Source organism: Pseudopodoces humilis, chromosome 26, assembly GCF_049639895.1.
Source record: "Pseudopodoces humilis isolate 2021_Gansu_Grassland_sample_001 chromosome 26, ASM4963989v1, whole genome shotgun sequence".
NCBI classification, from domain to species: domain Eukaryota; kingdom Metazoa; phylum Chordata; class Aves; order Passeriformes; family Paridae; genus Pseudopodoces; species Pseudopodoces humilis.
Genome location: NC_142225.1, coordinates 5,974,317 through 5,991,450, shown reverse-complemented (window position 1 = coordinate 5,991,450; position 17,134 = coordinate 5,974,317). Strand labels below are relative to the sequence as shown.

General features: G+C 56.6%; 3 protein-coding genes across 4 annotated transcripts; 1 reads left to right on the top strand and 2 right to left on the bottom strand.

Moving 5' to 3' along the window:
- Positions 1 to 477: 477 nt before the first annotated feature.
- Positions 478 to 1,730, top strand: C26H1orf74 (chromosome 26 C1orf74 homolog). Its single transcript, XM_005529398.2, has one exon. The coding sequence runs from the start codon at positions 478 to 480 to the stop codon at positions 1,423 to 1,425; it is 948 nt and encodes a 315-aa protein (XP_005529455.2). The 3' UTR covers positions 1,426 to 1,730.
- A 6-nt stretch (positions 1,731 to 1,736) lies between these two features.
- TRAF3IP3 (TRAF3 interacting protein 3) lies at positions 1,737 to 13,490 on the bottom strand. Of its 2 annotated transcripts, XM_014258104.2 has the most exons (16): positions 13,361 to 13,490; positions 12,189 to 12,514; positions 11,223 to 11,313; positions 10,746 to 10,803; positions 10,552 to 10,576; positions 10,295 to 10,324; positions 9,969 to 10,064; positions 7,602 to 7,673; positions 7,236 to 7,376; positions 6,458 to 6,595; positions 6,093 to 6,228; positions 5,304 to 5,366; positions 5,166 to 5,225; positions 4,494 to 4,648; positions 2,718 to 2,969; positions 1,737 to 2,571 (listed from the first exon to the last, which is right to left on the bottom strand). In XM_014258104.2, the coding sequence occupies exons 2-16, from the start codon at positions 12,483 to 12,485 to the stop codon at positions 2,494 to 2,496; spliced, it is 1,692 nt and encodes a 563-aa protein (XP_014113579.1). In that variant the 5' UTR covers positions 12,486 to 12,514; positions 13,361 to 13,490; the 3' UTR covers positions 1,737 to 2,493. The 2 variants fall into 2 exon arrangements, with proteins under 2 accessions (XP_014113579.1, XP_087923396.1); XM_088067270.1 differs by lacking the exon at positions 1,737 to 2,571 and having other exon boundaries at positions 2,787 to 2,969; positions 4,423 to 4,648.
- A 464-nt stretch (positions 13,491 to 13,954) lies between these two features.
- Positions 13,955 to 16,931, bottom strand: LOC102113769 (11-beta-hydroxysteroid dehydrogenase 1-like). Its single transcript, XM_005529288.3, has 6 exons — positions 16,760 to 16,931; positions 16,192 to 16,322; positions 15,903 to 16,014; positions 15,610 to 15,795; positions 14,986 to 15,129; positions 13,955 to 14,611 (listed from the first exon to the last, which is right to left on the bottom strand). The coding sequence occupies exons 1-6, from the start codon at positions 16,845 to 16,847 to the stop codon at positions 14,391 to 14,393; spliced, it is 882 nt and encodes a 293-aa protein (XP_005529345.1). The 5' UTR covers positions 16,848 to 16,931; the 3' UTR covers positions 13,955 to 14,390.
- Between the last annotated feature and the right edge of the window lie 203 nt (positions 16,932 to 17,134).

Here is a 17,134-nt window from a genome sequence, read left to right as displayed (position 1 = left end):
GATCCTCCAGATCTCCAAGCACTCAGTGATGGTACAGAGCTGGCAGCGGCTCTCAGCACAGCTCGGCGCTGTCCCTGTCCCCTGTTTTGTGCCCGGGCTGCGGGCGCTGTCTCTGCCTTTCTCCCGGCCCTTCTCCCGGTCATGGAGCTATCCCAGCCCTTCTCCCGGTCATGGAGCTATCCCAGCCCTTCTCCCGGTCATGGAGCTATCGCAGCCCTTCTCCCGGTCATGGAGCTATCCCAGCGCTTCTCCCGGTCATGGAGCTATCCCAGCCCTTCTCCCGGCCATGGAGCTATCCCAGCCCTTCTCCCGGCCATGGAGCTATCCCAGCCCTTCTCCCGGTCATGGAGCTATCCCAGCCCTTCTCCCGGTCATGGAGCTATCCCAGCCCTTTCTCCCGGCCCTTTCTCCCGGCCCTTTCTCCCGGCCCTTTTCCCGGCCCTTTTCCCGGCCCTTTTCCCGGCCCTTTTCCCGGCCATGGCGAGGCGGCCCCGCCCAGCCGAGGTGGCTCCGCCGGGGCCGGGCGGAGCTCGGGCCCGCCCCGGATCCGCAGGCCGGCGGAGGCTGCCGCCGATGGCCCCGGGCTCCGGGGCGCTGCCGGTGCCGCCGCCGATGGCCCCGGGCTCCGGGGCGCTGCCGGTGCCGCTGCCGGTGCCTCAGCTGGTGCTGGCGGCCCGGGAGGCGCTGGGGCCCGGCCGGAGGCGGCGGCTGCCCGCGGCCCGAGCGCTGCAGGCGGCCGGGGAGGTGCTGGCGGTGGCGGCCGGGCTGAAGCCGGCGCTGCTGTGGGACTGCGGGGCCGCGGGCCCGGCCGAGCTGCGGCGGTACCTGGGCAGGCTGCGGGAGGCCGGGCTGGCCCCGGGCCGCCTGCACGTGCTGGCCATGGGCGGCTCGCTGCTGCTGCTGCGGCCGGGCCCGGCTCTCGGGCGGCTCCGGGCCGCGCTCCGGGCCGCGGCGCTCGTGGATGTGTCGGGGGCGCGGCGGGGCCCGGCGCTCTGCGGCCCGGCCGAGGCCCCCGCCCTGCGCCGCCACCTCGCCGCCCTCCTGGGCCACCTGCGGGACACCGAGGCCGCCAGCGACGAGCCCGTGACCGCCAGCGAGGTTGCCGCCGGCGACTGGAACCTGTGCGCCGTGGCCGGGGTGCTGCTGGGCTACCCCGCCGTGTACACATTCGCCGAGGGCGCCGAGAACTGCCTGGCGCTCACCCCGCTGAGGGTGTTCACGGCCCGGGCCTCCTGCCCCCGGATAAAGGATGGGCTCAGGGTCCAGATCTGCTCCTTCAGCGTCCCGGAGAGCCTCTGCGCGGAGCTCAGGGACGTGCTGGATGCCTGGTGCCACGAGCTCAGGGAGGCTTTCGGTGCTCAGAGTGATTTTGTGGATCTCTGCATTTCGAGCGAGGTCGTGTCTCTTCCAGCGGTTGCCTTGTAAAATATGAGCATAGTCTGACTTTTTAGCCTTCCTGGCTGCATCGGGGACCAAGGCGGAAGATCCATTTCCCTGTGTGTGTTGTCCCCTGCATCTCATGGTCCTTGAGCACTGAAAGCTGAGTTGTGACAGTCACCCAGGCTGGTGGCAAAACCAAATACATGTTCTTTAAAAAAACGAGAGTGGACGTGTGTGCTCCCAGATGCTCTGCTGCCTCGGTCCTGCCTGCCTGCACATCACACCCTGCAAAGTCAGTGTGTATTGATTTGCAGTGGGCAGCTGAAGATTAATAAATGATTTGAACACCACGGTGCTTTGAATTAATGACATTTATTGTAGCTCCATGTCTGTTTACTACATGTATACTATGTGTGTATTTCAGGTATGTTTATTTCCCATGTGGGCTGGTGACATGGCCTGTGTTGTGTCTGAGCCCGCACATGAATGAGGGGCAAGTGCTGCTGAAAAACCTGCACGGTGCAGCTGCAAGAGGCACTTTAAAACCCCGTCTGTGGTTAATTCGTGTGGTGCTGGTGGTGAAAGGGAAGCAGGTATGGCTGTGGGGATGCTCGGCCACTAGAGAGGCTGGAGGAGTGGGGTAGAACAGGGCCTGCTGGGTGTGAGGTGGGAGAATTGCTCAGGACATGTGAGGACACTGCTAAAGAGCCCCCCTGAGCTGGGTTTCTTTGTCATCTAAGAGTAGAGATGGCCCAGGACGAGTACCTCCCATTTAGAGGGGCAGTAAATGCAGGAGGAGAACCTGGGGGAATAAAACCCCACAGGATGCCCTGTCCCTGTCGCCCTGTGCGGCCACAGCAGCGGTGGCCAGAGGGGCTTTGTCCCTCACTGGATCCCCCAGTGCTCACTGGGCAGGGCAGCCTTGAGCAGGAGCAGGGCAATGAAAGCAGCCGAGGGAGGGGAGATGTCCCCTCGGGAATTGTCTGGAGTGACAGCAGCTCGGGATACGAGCCCGGTGTGCACACACAAAACTGCAGAAGGTGTGGAGAGGTCAGGTTGCTTTTGGCGAAGCAGGTCAGTTCCTGCAGTGAAGTCAGTCCTCGGGGAGCTCCTTCACAGCCTGTAACTCGCCAGGAAGGTGGCGATGGCCACTGCTGCCACTGCCACCAGGAGAGGGATCCAGGGACCGCTCTGCCAGGAGAAGCTTGTGTTACTGGGGGTGTGCTGGGGGATGCCACGTCTCATCCCAGCCCCAGCAAACGTGTCATGCATCCCCCTGCACGGCACAGAGGAGGGGGCTCTGTGCCAGGCCGAGGGGTCGGGACGGGAGCTCCCACCTGTGCCCGGCTGCCGCGGTTCAGCTGCTCCCGGCACTGGCGCAGCTGGGTCAGGCAGGACCGGTACTGCTCGCTGAGCGCCTCCAGCTCCGAGCGCAGCTCCGAGCGCCGTGAGCACAGCCCGGGGCTCGGAGCAGGAGGGGTCCCCTCGGCTCTGTGCACCCCCCGAGAGGCCGGGCTGCTGCAGCGGCTGCAGAGCTTCACCCGCAGCGGGGCACGGCCTGGCTCCTCTGCCTGTGTGTCCTGGTGCTCCTGCAGGGACAGCTCAGAGCTCTGGGGTGTGCTGTGCCCATCCTGCCACCGCCCCACACCTGCCTGGCTGTGCCCATCGTTCCACCACCCCACACCTGCCTGGCTGTGCCCATCCTGCCACCGCCCCACACCTGCCTGGCTGTGCCCATCCTGCCACCACCCCACACCTGCCTGGCTGTGCCCATCGTTCCACTGCCCCACACCTGCCTGGCTGTGCCCATCGTTCCACCACCCCACACCTGCCTGGCTGTGCCCATCCTGCCACCGCCCCACACCTGCCTGGCTGTGCCCATCCTGCCACCGCCCCACACCTGCCTGGCTGTGCCCATCGTTCCACCGCCCCACACCTGCCTGGCTGTGCCCATCCTGCCACCGCCCCACACCTGCCTGGCTGTGCCCATCGTTCCACCGCCCCACACCTGCCTGGCTGTGCCCATCGTTCCACCGCCCCACACCTGCCTGGCTGTGCCCATCCTGCCACCACCCCACACCTGCCTGGCTCCGCTGCCAGCAGCCACAGCACGTGGGGAGGGAGCAATGGTGACTTTTATGGCCACAGGAGTGTGCAGGTCAGGAAGATGTGGAATGCAGACTCCTGTCAGGGTTTGCTCCTCAGTCTGAAATTCCTTCTGCATTTCACAGGCCCTGACAGCAATTCCTGACAGCCCTTTTAACCCTCTGAGAGCTGGGACAGGTGGGACAGGTGCCTTGGTTGTGCTGCACAACCCCATAACTCAGGGATGGCCCCTTTTCCACCCAGACCGAGGGAGCTCTCCCTGACATTCCGCATTGGCAGCAACTCTGGAAGGAGCTGCCTGTGCCCAGAGGCTTCAGGAGCCAAAGTGGGGGCAGTGGGGTGTCTTATCCCCCCTGCTGTTCCCTCTTGCTGCAAGTGTGCTTTATAAACCCCTCCTGGGTGATATCTGATGGTGCTGGGACCCTTAGCACTGTGGGTTAGTGTGACAAGTGGCTCTCAGCTCTGCTACAGTAAGCTATAAATTATTTTTATAGGTACTTTTAAGTATGTCCTTGCTGCCTGAACACTGCTATAAGAATTGAGGGGCTGTTGGTTGGCTGGTTTGATGGCAAAGTCTGTGTAAAAGGCTGTAAAGCTTTGGTTGTTTGGGGTTTTTTTGCAGCCCAGTTGTACAGGCATCACTTCTGTTAGCAAAACCTTCCTGTTATTTTTATTATTGTTATTATTGCAAGCATTTTCTTTTCCTCCTCTCCTTCCTTTGTGCTCAGGGGCTTGGTTCTTGAAGTGTGGCTGTGGCTTTTCCCTGTGTGGCTGCTGAGGCTCTCCTATGTGTGAGAGCAGGAGTGGGTTTGTAGGGGAGAGCTCTGCTCCTGCAGCCCTGTCCTTGTGGCTAGGTGCTTCGTGGGGATTTAGGTGAGAGTGGTATGAGGATAAAAATTCAGATAATCCCCACAGGAGACAGCAAGGCTGGGTTACCTGCAGCAGCTTTGGTGTGTGGTGTTTCTGCTGGAGCTCTTGCACCAGCGACAACTGAGTGACTTCCTCACCTCGTTCTCCTTTGCTGTCAGCTGGGATGCCTTTTTCTTCATCTCATCCTTCAGACTTTCTGTTCCCTCCTCCTCCTCCTCGGGGTGCTCTAAGAGAGCGTTTTGTTTTTCCTTGGCAGGAGTGAGAGGTGGGGTCTGTGTGATGAAAACCTGGCCTAGAAAACAGTCAGGCTTCTGATGAGAAACAGCTCCAGGCTCTGGGTTGGCTTTAGCTCTTGTTTACTCAGCACAGTTTAAAGGTAATATTTGTGTGCTATGCACAAAGCAGAAGACACAGGAGCTGAGTTTGTTATCACGGGCCTGTCTCTGCTGTAGCTACATCATCATAAGAGCAATATTTCTAAGTGGTTGCCAGAAATGGAGGGGAGGGGGAGTTAAAATGTCTTTTTTATTACTTTCTTTTTGTCAAGTACAGCTGTAATTGCAATTATAAACTGGAATGTGTTTTCTCTGGAAAAAATATGGCGTAGCCACTGAAGCAGAATTTGCAGTGAAATCCATTTATTTTTTAAAGTGTTTGCCATCATAAATACATGTTAGCTAGCAAAACAACTCATTCTGTGTAGCTCTAAAATAACCCTTTATTCTAAACCACTGCAGACTTTTCCTAGAGCCAGGGCTAGTGTTCCTGTGTCCAGGGAGGGCTACGTGGGGGTTACAAAGTTTGCTGACCTTTCCTTTGCACCGTCACCTCCTGGCTCTTCCCTTGGTTGTTCTGGTTGTGGATCAAGTCTGGGAACACAAACAGCAGCATTATTGTCTGCAGCACTGAAGGAGGTCTCTAACTTTGTGCATTTCTGTGTTACTTACTCTGCAAATGGCTGACTGTTGCCTCCAGTGTTACCTTCTGCTCTTGTTCCTTCTGCAGTTTATCTGAAATGAGGATAGCAGGAAATCAAGGCTGGTGTAAATCTTTGTGTATCTTTATGCAAGGCTGGTGCTTTTCTGTTCTCCACATGTGTAGAGTGGAGCAGATGTCGTTGGCTGCCCTGGACTTTCTTCTCTGAAGGGATGTGATTTTTAGCTGTTTATTGCCCTTTTGTCTTTTGGCAGCTTTTTCTCTCGTGCCTTGTGTTCAAGTCATTTATGGTTTATTTTAAAGCTGTTCATGCAAGACCTGTTATGAGATTAGAGTTACAACCCACTTTCTCTTCCTTAATTATGTTTTAAAATAGCCATGTGTGAGTTTAGATGAACGTGTGTGAGTGCCTGGCCCCTGTCTGACCTGGTGCTGTAGGACAATATCACCTGCTCTGTACCAGCATCGTCACCACGCCGGGGCTGCCCTGCTGTGTCTGATGGTCTGGCAAGGGTGAAACGTCCTCATTCAAGCTGAGGACACAGCTCAGAGTTCTATTTCTTATCAGATCTCCCATTACATCCTTTCCTCTAGCAAAGTCACTTCTCTGAACTCTTCAATCCAGTCAGGAGCAGCTCTTGGAGGGCTTTGGCGATCAGAAGCCCTGTGGCAAGCTGGGCTGTAGCTGAAGTCAGCCTTGTGTGGTGTGGCTCTAAGCACCGCGGCTTTAGGAGCACTTTCCTTGTCCCTCCTGCGGTTCTGGAGGCCCAAACCCGGGGAACCTTTCCTGGCTGGGGTACCTTGGAGGTGTTGGAGGAGGGTGGCCCGTGTGTGGCTGTCGCTGCGCAGGGCGCTGGCTGTGTGCAGCAGCTCCGAGCGCTCCGAGCGCAGCTCCCGCAGCTCCCGGCGCAGCCGCTCGCTCTGGGCATCCGCTCGCTGCCGAGGGACAGACAGACAGACAGACAGACAGACTGACAGTCACAGCCTGCTTCTGCTGGGGGGCTGCTAAAGCTCGGCTCCTCCTGCCCCCACACCACCTGCTGCTGGCCCAGGCTGCCCAAGCCCTGTCCGGCCTGGCCTTGGACACTTGCAGGGATCCGGGGCAAGCCGGCATCAGCAAAACCCCAGATTCCAGAGAGAGCGGCTCCTGCGGGAGCTGGCGTACCTGGAGCTCACTCTGTAAAGCCTGGAAGCTGTTCTTGAGCTCGGTGTGTGCTGTGGTCACCTTGGCCAGCTCGGCTCTGAGCGTGGCATCCTGCTCTTTCCAGAGGGCAAGGTCCTCTCGCGTCTCTGCCAGGCTTCTCTGGAGGGGAGAGCAGGGACACGGGGTGGCCGTGAGCCCTGGGGGATGCTGCCAGCCCTGGGTGACAGCAGCTGGGCAGTGCTGGCTCCCCCAGCACCAGCAAACAAAAACCCGTGTGGGGCTGATGCCATCTGATGGACACAGCCAACGTGGGCAGCGTTCCCTCTGGACCGTGTTCCTGAGCATCCTTGGGATGCCTGCTGGTGCTTGGGATAAAACTCACTTGTTTTCCTGCAAATCCCAGTAATCCTGTGGGTCAAGGCAATTTGCTGCCTCTTGGGGAAAATTTATTTTCATATAAATGAGCAACTCCAGAACAAATGGCTCTGGAGACCTCGTGCCCTGGGGTCTGTGAGTGCAGAGCAGGGGATGGAACAGTGGGGGGAAAGGGATTGCAATTCAAGCTGACAAACCTGAGTGCATTTCCCCAGCTGGGAGCTGTCTGGAACTTGATGTGCAGCTCGTGCAGTTAGCACAGCTTGCATTAAAGCTGCTTTGGGCTTTGCTGGGTAGCTAAAACTTCATAATTTTTTTTATCTTTGCTGCTAATAGTAAGCCTGTCATCACCTTTCCCTGACATGTCGGGTTTTCTTTGTCACACTTGGACTAAATTAAAGCCAAGCCAGGACATGTTGCTCACCTGAGAGTTTTGCAGCTGCTGCTCTGTTTGGAGTTTGTCCTCCAGCATCTTCTGAAGAGCCTCTTTAGCCTTCTGCTCGTAGGTCTGCTTCTGGTCCTCCATCTCTATCAGGATCTTCTTCACACACTCCTTTGAGTAACTCTTGAAAGAAAGAATGAGCTTGAAATGCTTAAATCTGAGTAGTGGCAAACCCAGAGTGTGTAAATGCTACTGCTAATGTGCTGTGAAGCATTTCTTCAGCGGAGTTCAAGTCCTTGTTGGACAGGTATCTAATCAAATTGATGTAGAAACTGAGACTCGACCCACTTCCAAGGCTTGGTTCTTGTTTTCCTGCCTTTCCTCACCTCCTTTACCAGTGAACATTACCTGGCTGCAGGCCTGCAGCTGATTTTCCAGCACCCGGAGTTTACACCTCAGTTTGTCTTCGTTCAGCTGACCCTGGGGAAAAAGCAAGTGAAGCGAGATGTGAAATCGTGAACTGCACCCAATGTTTTGTTGGGTTGTGTTTTGATTCATTGTCTCCCTTCATCTGTAATCAGATCAAAGTCTCTTCAGTGCTGAGAGCTCCAGTAAACCTTTCCAGCCTCAGAATAAATGGGATATGGGGGAAGTATAACTTTTATGGATTGAAAACCTGTCCTGAGGCAGTTTCTCTGGTTGCTGAGTGCAGGTGCTGGCAGTGACATGAGAAGTTAGGAGCGAGGGGATTTTGGGCTGTTCTGGCTGGCTTTGGCAGAAATGCAGCTGCTGCCTGTTCCCACGGATACCCCTGACCTCTGCCTGTGCTCCCTCCCTGCCTCCAGCTCCAGCTGCTGGAACTGTCTTGTCTCACTCTTTTCCTCAGAAAATAGGTTGGGTCTGTGTTGCAACATCTGCAGTTGGGCAGGGGGATGGAGGGCACAGGCAATGATTCATTTTCCTCATTGCCATCATCTCCTCTCGGTGTTAGTCAGGCTGCTCAGGCTTTGTGGAACTGCATGCAAATTCAGATAACATTTCTAGCAAGGAGTTCACGTAGGCTGTTTTTCCACCACCAGTACTGAGAGCACCAATATCCTCCCTGCCCACTGCTGCTTGAAGTCACGACTCTGAAAAGAAACTCCTTGATGTTACAGGAATAGCTGACAGACCCAAGCAAAGCCAGACTCCCTGGTGTCTCAGCACTGTTTAAATTTGCACAGAAGCAGTTTACAGTCCCGAAGACTGAATCTTCCCAGTTCACTTGTTGGTGCAAAGAACTAACGGCTCTTAGTACGTAGGTGGAATTTTGAAAAGCAATTTTAGATGTGCAATATTCTGCCTGCTTTTCCTCGGTTCTCCTCTGTTTTCTGCACAAGTCTGCTGTGCACAGATGTGGCTGTGCCATCTACGAGGCCCCTCCTGTGCTTTGGAGCAGAAATCATGGAAGGGTTTGGGTTGGAAGGGGCCTTAATCATCACGGGGGCTCACTGATCATCCTTCATCTGGCAGCATTTCTGAATCAGCTAGGCAAGTTTTACAGCTGCTGGGGGATTTAAGGCACAAAAAAGGCACTTTCCTGGGGAGGAAGGTCTCTGGCCTGGAAGTGAGATTGTGGGAAGGGAAGGAACCAAATGCTTTGTCCCTGCAGTCTGACACCCCCATCCTCCTGCAGAGCCACAGCCACACATGAACAGCAGCTCAGAAATGACAGTGTGGCCATTCCAAGAGTCACTGCCACACCATTCACAGCTCAACAGCTCATCATTGAACCCCAAACCGTTAGAAAGGGTTAAAAAGCTGCTACAACAACCATTAGTCATCTCACCTGAGGCTGGACAGGGGCGGCCAGCCCTCCCTTTCCGTGGCCCAGCGTTATGGGGAGGGCTCCATCCATCCCTCCCTTTGCCAGCACCCCCTGGAGAAGCCCCCCAGCCCCTCCTGGAATCCCCTCCCAGCAGCAGCAGCCTGTTGGCTCCAGCCCCCAGGGGAGTTTTGGGCTGAAGAAAAGCTGAGTTTTAGGCTGATGTGTGCAAGAGGCAGCAGCAGAGTCTGAGCAGCGAGGAGCACCCACCTGTTTGTGCTCTGAGGTTTCGTGGCCACTTCCTGCGAGTGTGGCCGAGTGTTTTTTCCTGCTCCCATTTTGCTGAAGGAGCGAGCGAAGGCGGAAGTTTCTGAGCACAGGATGTCTAACACGAGTTTTTTGTACCCCCTCACCCAATCACTCGCTTCTCTGCCCCAACAGAACTTTCAAACCACTTTTTGTTTAATGCCACAATGGCATGAATTATTTGATTTAATGATCCTGTAAGAAAGCCTCATAATATGACATAAAACGTATCATCTGAATTTTTGCATCCTCAAAGAAGAAGAAAAGGGCCCTTTTTCAGGGTGCCCAGAGGATTATTTCTGAGCTTTGGGGAGAAGGTTTGATGCCAGGCCACGATTCAGCAGCAATGGCCTTGGTGTTGGGGCTCTGGGCTGCGTTTGGGGCCCAGAACACATCTCTGAAAGGAACAGGGAGGAGAACCCTGGTATTCAAGGAACAGTGGGAAAGACAGGCTATAGAACACCCCCAAACCTTGCAGAAGAATACAGATTTTTAGACTTGCTGTTGATCTGAAAGCAAAGTGCGTTTTGCAAGAATCTCTTGGGGCACAAAAGGGAAAAATCCAGGCCAAGCTCCCCCTTTCCCCTGAGTTTGTCCCACCCTCCCCAGGCAGAGCGGTGCCAGCGAGGCAGGGGCCAGGGGAGGGGATGAGGGGTCTCTGGTACCTGCCAGGATTTCTCTGATGCCTGGAGCAGAGTGGACAAAAGCTGCTGTAAAATCACCATCTTCTGCTTGAGCAGCAGCTCGCGGTGCAGGGCCTCCTGTGGGCAAGGGGGACGTGGTCAGTGGGACCCAGAGCTGGGGACAGCCCAGGGCTGGCCTGGCCCTGCCTGGGGGCTCCAGCTCTTGGAGCTCTGTTGCCTTTCTTGGCCGTGTTCAAATTGGCCTTTTAACACCCCTTCATTTATCAATATGAATATTAATTTTAAAAGTATTATTCTTGATGAAAACCAGCTGTCCCGGTGGGTGCTGAGCAGTGTTTGGTACCTACCGTCAGGTAGTTGGAGAGCTGCACCATTTCCTGAAAGGGAAAGGGAAATGTTTAAAGACAGGGCTGTTTTAGTTTATAAACATGTCATGAACTTGCTACAAAAATCTAAATGCTTTTATTTAAAAGTGAATGTACTTGGGTGGAGAGGGAGAGCTTGCTGGGGTGCATTGGGTTGGCTTTTCCAGGGAAGTGGAAATATTTCCACAGCAGTTTAACTTCAGGAGTTCCGGGCTGGTCATTACCTGTGCTGTCCTTACCTTATTTAACACTGCTATTCCCCAGCTGAAATGGAAAACAAAGTGTGTTACTGAGGTGTCAGGGGCCCTTCAGCCTGTCCCGAGCGGAGCAGGGAGTGTCAGAGCAGAAAACCTCGTGTGTCTTTTGGAGGGGGAGCCCTTTGGGGCTTGGGGAGCTCTGCAGGAATTCCCAGGGAGAGGCAGGAGCTGCTTACTCTGTCTGCTGGCTCGAGTCTCTCACTCCTGAGCTTGGCTTTGGGAGGCTCTGGGTTCCTGTGGAAGCAAAGTGAGAGGGTGTGAACGATCCCCCTGGGGGCCCTGGGTGCTTTTCCATCAGGGTGTGCATCTCTGCTCCCAGATTCAAGAGTCCAGTGACAGCTCAAGGGGCACAAAGAAATGCTCTGCTCTGATGGACAGAGAGCAGCGTTATCCTGCAGTGAAATCACTGATTTGGGACAGCAGCAGGGCAGCCCTGGGGCAGAGCAGCTGCTCAGCAGCACCGATGGTCAGGCTGTGGGCTGGTTTATCCTTCCCCAGGAAAAATATTCCGAATTCCTGCGGTCTGCAGGGAGAGCTCGGTCTGGGGTGGGGATGTGGCTGGGGAGCTGCCAGCCGATCCCAAACAGCCCCAGGGAGATGTGAAAGTGGGAAGGGAATATCCTATTGGGAAAATCTGAGCATCCCTCACGTACCTTGGGTGCTGAGAGAGTCCCCTGGTCCCTGGGGGATGCTGAGGCTCAGCAGGGACTGAGCAGGGGGGAATGTGGAGCAGCTCCTCGGACCCTGCAATGAGAGGGCAGCTGCAGCCAGTGTCTCCCCAGAGCAGGCTGAGGGCAGGGGCTGTACCCGCTGAAGGGCGACGCCAAGGAGCCAGGGCAAATCCACAGGGATTCGGCTGCAGCAGCTCCAGAGCTTTGTGGCACACTGGGGAAAATCCTGCTGGCTCTTGGGATGGGGGATGACACCCCAGAACGGGACAAGGTGGCCGTGAGCAGGGCTCTGGTGTGGGTCAGTGCTGCCCCCAGGCTCCAGGGGCTGCTGAGCGAGGGGTGGGTGATGCTCCGCTCACTCTGCTGCTGTACAGGGAGCTCCAGGGTGGGGCTGTGTAAATCACCTCCCGCTCAGCTCTGTCTGCTCACACAGCTTCGTGAGCCCCCGGGGAATTTCACACAGAAATACATTTACAAGGGGAGCTGTTTGGCTCTGCCTGGGGTGTTTTGCACCTTTCCAAAGGTGTTTCTGAAGGCAGGGAGCCCTCTGGGATCCTGTGGGGCTCAGGGTGGGTGATGAGGGCCAGGGAATCTCCTGCCTCCTCCACCCTTCCTGCTCACAGGTGATGGAGGGAGGCCGGGGGGATGGAGCTGACATATCAAGGGTAAAAATAATTTCTGAAGTGCCAAACTGCAGCCTGGCAGCAAAAAGGTGGAGTTGTACTTGGAGAAATGGCAGAAAAATCTCCATGTGCTCCGGGGCTTGGCAAACGGGAGAGGAGCAGGGAGGTGCCTGTGTCCCCACACCTGACTCTGCAGTATGGAAATGAACATTTTTGTCTGTCCAATCTGCATTTTGGCTGTGTTTCGGCTTGGACAGATGAACTGATGCTCTGGTGTTGGCCGGAGCAGGCTGAGCTCTGAGCTGTGCTGCAGGGCAGCTGTTACCTGGAGCAGGATGCCCGGTCTGGGCTCCAGCCGTGAGGAGGGGTCCGGAGGGGTCCGTGCCTGGGGCTCCTGTCCCTGCAGGGTCTCCTGGGCCTGTCCCACCAGGTTCCTCCTCCTGAGGAACTCCCTTTGGCGGGGGCTGAGCTCTGGCTGCGGGGCTGGCCGGGCCAGCTGGCGGCAGGTGCTGGTGTTGTTCCTGCAGCGGAGCCTCTCCCTCTCCTCCTGCCTCCTCTCGCTCCTCTCCTCGCTGCTCTCGCCCGGGCACCGCCGCCGCTGTGGCCGAGCCCTCCTGGGCATGGTGGCCGTGTCCCCCCGGGGCCTCTGCCCTGCCAAACCGGGACAAAACACCTGAGAGAAAATCAACCCTTTCTGGGATTTAATGCTTGTGGGGTATCGGGCGGCGTTTGGGAGTGCCATTTACACGTAGGGTATTTCCGTGCTTTTTAGTTTGTGTTCAAATCTGCTCTGTAATTCTTTTTACTGTCCTTGTGGTAGCTGTGGGGTGCTCAAAGCTCATTCCTGGGGCTATCTTTTACACTAGGGGCCTCCTTTGAAGGCGAGCAGCATTTTTGGGGTGCTCAGCTCTTGCCCTGGCTCGGGCAGGTGCCCACGAGCCCCAGCCAGGGCACTGCTCCAAATGCTGAGAGTTTTTCACTTTGGATTGCTCCATTTTAGAAAAGGCCCACTTGTGTGTCCTGCTCAGTCTCCACTCATCCATCTCTTCCCATCAGGAAAAGCTCAGCCCTCTCCCACCTGTGCTGCCTCTGGCTCACCCAGCCTGTCCCAGGGCTGTCAAAGCCACAGTTCACCAAAAATGGACTGAAAAGCAGGATAAAGCTTAAAGAAACACAGTCCATTACTCACCCCGGGCTGAGCAAACCCTTGAGGCTTTCTTGACAAGCTAATTCTCCATTTCCTTCTTCTGTTACCCCAAATTACCCTCTCTAATTAAACATGTCCTCTATCTTTGCTTTCCAAGCTGTTACACTTCTTGCTTCAAGGGAAACCAGAAAAAAACTCTGCTTCTTGCTGGTTCACGTTACAGTTTCCCACTGCAAGATGTGTAGGCTGAAAGCGGGGTGAAAAAAGAGGGAAAAGGTGCCTGGTGCTGCTTTTAGCCTCTGCTCCCCTCCAGTCCCAGCTCCTGGTGCTGTGGGCGCTGCAGCACTTACCTGGTGCCAGGCTCCTGTCCTGCCCCTCGAGTGGCGAGCTGAGCCGGGTGTTGGTGGGCAGGAACTCGCCCCAGCTGCCCTCTTCATGCCAAGCACCCCATCTTGTGCTCTCCTTTCCTCCCTGTCGAACAGGAAGCGTTGCAGCTGCGGCCGAGCCCCGGTTCCTGTCTGTGCTCGCAGCGGGATCGGGCTTATCTCGGGAGCCCTGCGTGTCCAGCCTGGCCCTGAGCGAGCCAGCAGTTATCTGTGGGACATCTCCCCTTGCTCTGTGACACACAGGCAGCACCGGCTCATGGAGCTGCTTGTGGCACTTGGGGAAGGAGTTTCCCCAAGCGGCTTTGGGGCAGAGAAATCCAGACTTAGGGAAGTACAGTAATGCTATTATTTTAAGGCTTCTTGCAGATTGAAAAGAGGAAAAAAAGTGTGTTTTGGCAGCTGAGGAGAGGTCAGGAATGGCAGAAATTCATTAAGGTCTTTAGAGAAGTGAAAGCTTAGCTAATGCAAATGGGGAGGAGGTCGGTTTAGCCAGCTGGGCACCGATAAGAGCTCCCTGCTTGTGCACGTGGAGAAGGAACACCAGGAAAAGCAGAGGTCTCAAAGTAACATGGGATTTATTTTACAAAGACCACCATGGAAGGGATGTGTGACAGAAAATCTCCAGATTCAGAGACTCTCTCATGGCTTTGGGTGGTTTGTGCTGCTTGGCCCAAACCCTGGTTCTGGGCCAGGGCTCAGCTCAGCTGCCTCGGTGGCTTTCCAGAGGGAACAGTTTCTGCAGGTTGAGCAGGAACCCTGCTGGTGAGAAGGACACTGGCAGCAGATGCTGCTGCTGCAGGGCTTCTCTTTCCTGGTTGGAAACAGCCCTTTACAAGAGTCCATTACTAAAAAGGACATTCCTGTGCTGCGTTACAGGCTCCTGGAGTGTCCTGCCCCAGGGTGTCAGCAGAGGTGTGGGAAGGGTGCCCAGGCAGCCGGCTTAGCGCCCAGCTGGGTCCTGCTTGGCCCCAGGTGTCCCAGCACGGTCCCAGGACTACGTTCTCCTGACGTTTTCCACGCGGTAGCTGCTGCGGATGAGGGAGTCCAGGAGCTCGGGGGCGATGCTGTGGGCGAGGAGCATGCTGCCCACGGCCCGGGGAGGGTAGTGCAGCTCCCGCCGGCGCAGGGCTCCGGCCCGGATGATCTCCAGGGCACACTCCTCCTTCGGGGCCGGCGTGTCCGGGATAACGTGCGAGACGGCGCTCACGGCGCTCTCTGAGGGGGGACAGGGTCACAGTGTCAGCTGGGGCTCACTCAGGTGTCTGGGGCACCCTCAAACCCACAAACTCTGCGGATCACACCTGTTTAACAAGGCTTACAACAGTGAAAATAACAATCATACGATGTCCTTCCCTTTCCACCTCTCGAGTGGCTGCAGGACCTCCTCCCCTGAGTTCTCTGAGAGGATGGCAAAGGCCTCAGGCCACGCTTTTTTAGGAGTTGGGGTTCTGTTTCCACAGCTGCACAGACACTGTGGGAGGAGGCTCCAGCAGCAGTGGCAGAGCAGGGCAGGACCAGGCAGGGGTGGTGGGCTCAGCTTGGCTGCGCCTGCTGGGCTGAGCCACGGGGTCCCGCTGGGCTGAGCTTACCTGTGTTGATGTAGCCCAGGATGCAGAGTGTGATGGAAACATTGACCTTGTCTATGATGAGCTCCTGCCTCAGGGAGCTGAAGAATCCATCTAAGGCGAACTTGGTTGCGGAATAGGGAGCAGTAAAAGGGCCGGCAATTCTGCCTGGAGCAGAGACAGAGCTGGGGTTCAGGTGCTGGGCAGGCACCAGGCTGCACAGCTCTCCCTCCCTCTTGCCCTGCCAGTAGCTGCAGGGATTTAGGGAGCTGCTGGGATTTAGGGTGTTGGAATGAGCTGTCATGAATGCTTGAGAGAAATAAACGCACGCAGGAATGTTTAAAATGTAACGTGGCACGAAGCGCCCCAGTGCAGCTGATACTGCTCCTGTACCCTGCAGAGATGCCCACATTGCAAACGTGTGTTCAAGACGTGAAATCACCTGCACTGCAGCGTGTGAGGGTGACCAGAGGGAGCCAAGACACTGACAGGACAAAATATAAATTTCCCAGAGGAAATTGTGCACCAAAGATCTAAATCACGTGCTGACCCTGAGTCCCAGCTCTCGGCTTGTGGTCCTGACCCTGCCCCTTGATGAAGAGTCTGGGCAGGGATCCCTGGCAGGCCGGGGAAGGGCTGTGAGCTCACCTGCTATGGATGAAACCACAACAATGCTGCCCTCGCTCTCCTTCAGCAGGGGCAGGGCAGCCGTGGCCAAGGCCACGTAGCTCACAAAGTTGATCTCCATGAGCTTTCGGACGTGGCCCACGTCCCCGCTGAAGTAGGTGAAGCCGCTGTGGCCGATGTGGTTCAGGATGAGCATGTCCAGGCCGCCTGGGGACAGAGCAGGTTTGCCACCAGCGACCGTCACCTGCAAGCCAGGCCCCTCCTGGAGGCCGGGGGTGCTGTGGGGTGAGGAGGGGCAGCTCCACGACACCCACCCCAGGTGTTCTCAGCCTCCCTGAGCAGCTCCTGGGGCAGGGTGGGGCTGTCCATGGAGCCGCTGATGTAGCGGGCGGAGGCAGCACCCAGCTCCAGGCATCGCTCCACAACCTGGGGCGACAGAACGGGGTGGGATGGACTCCCCTGCATGGGACCCCCATCCCGGGCTGCTCCTGTCCTGGGCCAGACAGGGCTGGTACTGGGGGAGCCCTGGGGTGGCTCTGGAGGGTGTGCCGGGGCTGGGGTGAATATCCACATCCAGCCCAGCACGCCCTGCTCGCCATTTACTTTCTGCAGCTTGGCCTCTGTCCGTGCCGTGAGCAGCAGGTGGGCCTCCATGTGAGCCAGGTGATAAGCCATCTGCTCCCCGATGCCGCTGCTGGCTCCCGTCACGATCACCCGCTTCCCCCGGAGCATCTCTGCAGAGGAGGGCGCAGAGCTCAGAGCTGGCACAGCCCTGGCTGTCCCTCTGCTCGGGGACACTGCAGCTCCTCTCTGTCCCTGCCAGCCTCGTCAGACCCCGCTGGAGTCTGATCCCTAACCCCGGGTTGGTGGGGAGCACGTGTGGGGCTCCAGCTCCGCCGCCGGCCTGGCCAGGGAGCGGTGAGAGCTGAGTGATGAAAGGAGGGAATGTTTAAAGTGGGGAAACTGCTTGTTTCCCAAATAAGTCATTTACAGAGGTCAGCCAGTGTGTCCCAGCAGAGGCAGTGTAACTCCACGAGTTTTCCCTGTGCTCTGACCCCTTGCCCAGGGGCTGTGTGCCCTCCCAGCCCTCCCACTCTGACTCTGGCAGGTTCCTGTGCCCCTCTGGCAGTGCCTTGCTGTGTTTGTAAAGCCAGTTTCTGCCAGGACTTACCTTCACTGAAGTTCTCAGGTGCTGAATAAAAATAAAAGGCCAGGGCTGCTCCCAGCAAAGGGATGAAAATCTTCAGGAGCAATCCCATCCCTTTGCAGAGGTACAGGCAGGAGCGAGATGGGCCCCACGGGGAGGTGAAGGTGGCTGGAGGTTGCAAATGGGGCTGGGAAGTTTTGAGCTGGTTCTTATCTCACACAAGTTTGCTGCTATCTGTTGGACCTTTTCTTTGCCCTGCCGGTGATTTAGCAAACATTAACCTAATGAAGCGTGTGGCTTTGGACTTTAGGCTGTCCCTTTGCACCCTTGGCCTGCCAGGAGTGCCAGGTGTGCTTTGTGCGAGTGCTGAAGGCACCGCACAGCTTCCAGCTCCGCAGA

What these genes read in the sequence shown, in the direction of transcription:
- C26H1orf74 (XM_005529398.2), top strand. Translation starts at nt 478, where the DNA reads ATGGCGAGGCGGCCCCGCCCAGCCGAGGTGGCTCCGCCGGGGCCGGGC.
- TRAF3IP3 (XM_014258104.2), bottom strand. Translation starts at nt 12,485, where the DNA reads ATGCCCAGGAGGGCTCGGCCACAGCGGCGGCGGTGCCCGGGCGAGAGC. An exon ending in GACTCGAGCCAGCAGACAGA is followed by an intron (nt 10,577 to 10,745) that starts GTAAGCAGCTCC and finishes TTTCCATTTCAG; the next exon opens with CTGGGGAATAGCAGTGTTAA. An exon ending in AGCAGCTGCAAAACTCTCAG is followed by an intron (nt 6,596 to 7,235) that starts GTGAGCAACATG and finishes TCTCCCCTCCAG; the next exon opens with AGAAGCCTGGCAGAGACGCG.
- LOC102113769 (XM_005529288.3), bottom strand. Translation starts at nt 16,847, where the DNA reads ATGGGATTGCTCCTGAAGATTTTCATCCCTTTGCTGGGAGCAGCCCTG. An exon ending in ACCTGAGAACTTCAGTGAAG is followed by an intron (nt 16,323 to 16,759) that starts GTAAGTCCTGGC and finishes CCTCCTCTGCAG; the next exon opens with AGATGCTCCGGGGGAAGCGG. An exon ending in TGTGGTTTCATCCATAGCAG is followed by an intron (nt 15,130 to 15,609) that starts GTGAGCTCACAG and finishes TCTCTGCTCCAG; the next exon opens with GCAGAATTGCCGGCCCTTTT.